The sequence below is a fragment of the Cyprinodon variegatus genome, unplaced genomic scaffold, assembly GCF_000732505.1.
Source record: "Cyprinodon variegatus isolate N-32 unplaced genomic scaffold, C_variegatus-1.0 Scaffold764, whole genome shotgun sequence".
NCBI classification, from domain to species: domain Eukaryota; kingdom Metazoa; phylum Chordata; class Actinopteri; order Cyprinodontiformes; family Cyprinodontidae; genus Cyprinodon; species Cyprinodon variegatus.
Window position 1 is genome coordinate 76,659 of NW_015151217.1, and position 5,350 is coordinate 82,008.

General features: G+C 36.9%; 1 protein-coding gene across 1 annotated transcript in view; it reads right to left on the reverse strand.

Moving 5' to 3' along the window:
* Window positions 1–2,961: 2,961 nt before the first annotated feature.
* LOC107098269 (cAMP-dependent protein kinase inhibitor beta-like) overlaps window positions 2,962–5,350 on the reverse strand; it is a 51,386-nt gene continuing 48,997 nt past the window's right edge. Inside the window, exon 3 of the mRNA XM_015395841.1 lies at window positions 2,962–4,973. Within this exon, the coding sequence (XP_015251327.1) occupies window positions 4,891–4,973 (83 nt within the window). The 3' untranslated portion in view covers window positions 2,962–4,890. The remainder of the gene's footprint in view (window positions 4,974–5,350) is intronic.

Genomic DNA, 5,350 nt, shown 5'->3' on the forward strand with positions numbered 1-5,350 from the left:
CCGCCTGGAGCGATATAATATATCTGACGAAATTGTTTTTATAAGGATTAGTTTTCCCTGACAAAATAAATGTAGCAACAAAACAATAATAATAACATAACAGGTCACCAATTTAACATGTTTAGCTCTATAACATTTAAATGCACCTCTCCAATGTCTAAGAGAAAAAAATTTAATGAACATTTTTTAATGTATGACCTGCATCACTGTACAGAAGACTGCCATATGATAGCCATATTTACACTGTGCGCATGGCATACTGTACAATTATGACAATTTTCATAATCCCTGACCGATATTTTTTAATCTAGGGTTATCTGGGTGGTGGGTGAAATGGGTGGAGGGTAAAATAGGTGGTGGGTGTGTTACTCTACTTACATTTTTTTGCCTTGTTGTTTTTTAGCCTGCCAAGTCGAAAAAAATGTGTCTGATTCGCGCCAAATTCCCGGACAAAAATCACGCTATCTGGCGGAAAATCACGCAACAAACAAAAACAACAAAAATGGCGCCGGCAATGCTTCTGGATCGTTTTCATCGAATGCTGATGATTTTAAAGTAATTTTGAGTGATAGTTTTTTTTTTTGCGATCATTGCACTTGCCCGGCGGGCAAATGCAATGAAATTTGTACTCTCCCGACAATAAAAACTACTTGCCCTGGGAGATCGGGCAATGGTTAACATCCAGCCCTGCTATATATATATATATATATATATATATATATATATATATATATATATATATATATATATATATATATATATATATATAAGATACCATTTAAAAATTGTAATACTCCTGAGTATGTCACAAGTTCAAAGTGTTTTTTGTCCAACTTGTCAGTCATGACTTCTATAGCAGAGGCAGCTTTTCTATAGGTTGTTAAACTACTAACATGTTTTTTTAATGAATGTTGAAAAGCTGTTTGAAAGAATAGCTAAACACTATACTGTTTTCATAAAGCTTTAACATGTCTGTACCACAAAACAAAGGCAACATACAATAAAGTCCCACATTATTATGGGAAGATTTGGACAGAAAATGTATTTAAGTTTGTTTTTGATGAAAAAAAATGATAAAATATGCTAAAATAAAAAAAAGAAAAATAGAAAACTATGTTTGAACACATTTTATACATGTATTTACTAGTGTTTATCGTTGGCTCCTCTTAGAGATTCTCTATCAGGCTCTAGTTGGGATTCTGGGGTGCACTTAAATGGTACCCGTAAAAACCGGGATAGAAAAGCGTTCTACAATGCAAGAGTGTAGAATTGTGTGTTGCTGACAATAAAAAATGTTTCCCGGGCTTCACATCTGGTTGACCTGTAGTTTGTTTGTTAAACACATAGTGATACTAAACAAAATGGTTTTATCAGAAAAAAAGTGGCTTTAATAACAGCTTTACCTAAAACTGAGCTTACATAAACCTTTTGGAAGCATCTTCCAAAGCATTGTGGTCATGAAAGTTTGGACATGGTGAGCACCACTGAAAGGAAAATCAGTTGGTCCCCAGGGGCGAAAAAAATGAGCTTTTAAGTTGTCAATAGCACATTTGACTCCCGCTGTGTTAATGTTGCATCGTTGAGTGTCTGAAGTGTTATGTAATACTCCTCAACTTTGTCTTTGTCCAGTTATGACTCTTTCCCCCCCAAAAATTGTACATTTCATTTAATGTCCAATTTTGGGGACTCTGTGTCAATCGTAGCTTCACCTTTTTGTTCTTGTTCTTCTGACGGATTTCCAGTGTAACACCTTCTGCTGTATCCAGTCTTCCTTTAAGTTGTGGAGAAATTTCATTTAAATGTCAAATCCCTTCTGGCTTAAATATGTATATAAATGTATTCTTTATCATATACTAATACTTAAAATACTTAAAATCTGTGGGGGGGTTTTCTCATTATCTTATATAGGCCAGTTAGTTTTACGTCAGCCTGAACACCTAAATTCGGCCAATCATATATCAACAGTCATCTGTCAGTAAATTCTTCCGGTCATAGCATCTTAATTCATATGTCGCAGCTAATAAACGCAATGGTTGAAATCAGAATAATTTTCTTTCCCATTGAGTTCCGTCCCAGTGTTCACGGGGATGGACGTCTGTGTCTTCAGCAGGCGTAGAGCTAACAGAACTGGCAGCGTTGCGAGGCAAGGGCTCAAACATGTACGGCTGGAAGCCTTCTACACCAAACCAAGCTTCTGCCGCCCTGGCGTCCTCTTCCACATCTTCGTCCCCGCTTTCCTCCTCTAAATAAAAAATGGATGACGGAGGAGACTCATCTACGACCTCCGACACTAAACTCTCCTCCTATTGCATGTTTCCTCTGTCCATAGCGTTCCTTGACAGTGTTGTTTCTAAATCACCAATTTAGTGCTACTTGGTCCCAATGGAATTTCCCATTGGGAACCTACCAGCACTAAGTTGCTAACTGGTTAGCAAGATGCTTCCAAAAAACCGGCTGCAATCAAACTTGCTTGCAAACTTTCCGCCACAACAATCCTGCCCTATTGATAATCGACCAATCACATTCACTTTATTCACTCATGTAAAGTCGGGCACCACTCGTTGTTTTCATTTACTCAGTTGCTTATTCTATGACCCTACTCTGTAAACGCAACAGATCACTGTGGTGGAAATAGTCAATCAGCAGTTGGTGCCAAATAAGTTTGTCATACTAAATTCATAATTTGAAGCTCTCTCTGACCTTTTGCATGTTATTTTTACTATATAAATACATTGAGTTCTTTCCTTGACAGATTAAATGTTTCTGTTCATCTCATTCTTTAGTTTTTCTCATGTAAATTCAACATTAATGCATTTTAAAGACATTTTATTGTATATGCCTAAATGTTGTATTCACTTTGATCAAATCATATATGTGACCTAAAATGCATGAGAGATAATAATTATACAAATGCAAGAGAGACAACAATGATTAAATTATAAGCTTTATTACAAAGGAAGGTTTAAGTCTCAAAATTTGACCTAAGAAAATAGAAGGAGCTGGTTTTATAGTAAAGGAGTTAAAGATCTGCCTTTCATTCTAATTTTAGAACTTTTAAATGTGATGGTTTTTTCTTGACTCAGAAAGCAAAGCTTTTATTTTAAATAGTGACAAAACTCAATTTATGACTGACTCTTACGGACTATTAACAGTCGAATGAGGGGATTGGGAAGCTATCATTGTGCTGTGACTTGTCTTAGAGCAGAAAAAGAAACACAAAATAACAAGAAAAATGTTTGGAAAAAGACATATATAGTGAAACCACAGAAAAAGTGCTTTAAATACTAAACGTCGTGGGTACTTCAACGCTGTCAGAAATCAGATGATAAAAGAGGGTTTGCAAAGTTATAAAATCCCACTGTACAAATGGCTTTCCACACAGAGGAATATGTAAAGCTTGTGAGTTTAATATGGCAATTTTCACAACCAGATAGAATCAACATTATAGATTCAGGCCAGCTAAGTGAAACATCTGCACCACTGAAGAGATCAGGACACTAGAAAATACACCCCTAATCTATGGTGTGGGTCAGACGGCTTTATGAAAACAATCATGTTGGGATTACAGCTTCTGAAAAAGAGCAACGCACAAGGTTTTCACTTGTTGCAATCGTGAGATCACATCCATACAAAGACAGTCACCGACAACATTTATCCAATAGAGACAATTTCAAAACAGCATTTCTTTGTAGGTAAGTTATGCAGGTACAGTCTGGTAACCACAAGGTATGACATGTGAGTTATACTTCAGTACAGTTTATATACAGTACAAGAGCACTGAGCGGTTAACTGACGTGGCAGGACTCTGTCTGTTCTAGCACAGCCCTACAGCCAATTCACAGCTCCACTTCGGTGTTGATGAACACAGGCAGACTCTCCTCTGGGTGGCGAGGCGTGCTGCCGTGCTCCCAGTGTGAAATGTTTGTACAGGGATATGCTTTAGTCGAGACAAAATGAGCGGCTTTACAGAACAGGTTTCCTAACAGTAGTGAAGATGGACCTCTAGTTACATCTGAGGAAATATTAGTACCCCATAGTTAGAAGATAACAGTACTTTATAGCTTAACCACCTCTAGGCACAAACTTTCAGAGATTTAGAAAAGTCAGCAGCCATCATCAAAACTATAAAGAAATGTAAATAACTCAAACTATCAGCTATGTCATAAAACGGTATTGGGCATAACTGGCAACAGAACACTGTTCTGTAGAGGAATGTCTCAAAGTGTGGAAACCACACTATTTGCTCCAATTAATTAAACAGCAAAAATTTATGAAATAAATGAAAAGTCTAACTGGAAGAACTTAACAACTATAGCACAGCCTAGCTTTAGATTTGAATACATATAGACAAAATTTCAGATTTAGGGTTAAAGCTAGACCAGAAAAAAGTTTCATAATTCACTGAAGTTATGTATTAGTTTGTGCCGATGGGGTAAAAAGTTTCCAACCTGTAGACTGTAGTGAAAAGGGAAAAAAAAGCAAAAGCAGGAAAAATTATATCTACGAGTTCCTTGATTTAAATAAAACATAGAAAAATAGTAATGTACAGAGGGCAATCTTTTACAATCCCTTTGATTAACCGCATTGTCTTCTCAGTGGTTGTATGCACCACCTTTGCACAGATAAACACCAACAGACTCGGAACCAAGTGTCATCAGAATCTTCTCATATAGTGCAAAGTGTTGAACAGTCTTAAGCTCCAGTCTTCAGTCCTCTCTTGGGTTCCTCTCCCCCGGTGTCTCTGTGTCCCGCTGAGCTACTGCTGCTCCACAACGAAGGAGATGCAGACAAACTCTGCTCATTCTTCCACAGGTCGTTCCCTGCCTTGCTTCTTCCCCATTTTTTAAGTTGATCTCTGCATTGTCTTCAGGGAGTTAAACAAGCAAGGTTCTACGATCCATTTTTCTCCTCTGAGCTCTCTGGTGGTGCGGGAGGCCCCTCTGCCGTGGGTGACTGAGCTCCTCCAGGGCCATCTACAAGATTGAAACTTGGTTTTACAAGCAGAATACAGAGTTACCTTACAAATGTACAAATTAAAGAGCTACTAATCCGAATCCCACATAGTAAAATAATAAGTTATTTATATTTAAGCTAAAAAAAAAAGGGATTATTAGTTAAAATCACGATCTGGAAATAATAATTCCAAGCAGTAAAAGACTGCTTTCACAATTATCTTATAATCTTAAACCCTTTAAAATAAATGTAACCATAAAAAGAAAAGAATTCAATTCAGTTTATTTATATAGTACCAATTCACAACACATGTCATCTCAAGGCACTTTTCAGTTCACCAGATCATCCAGTCAGATTGATTCAAAGTTTTCTATCTAAGGAAAGACAGTTAATTCCA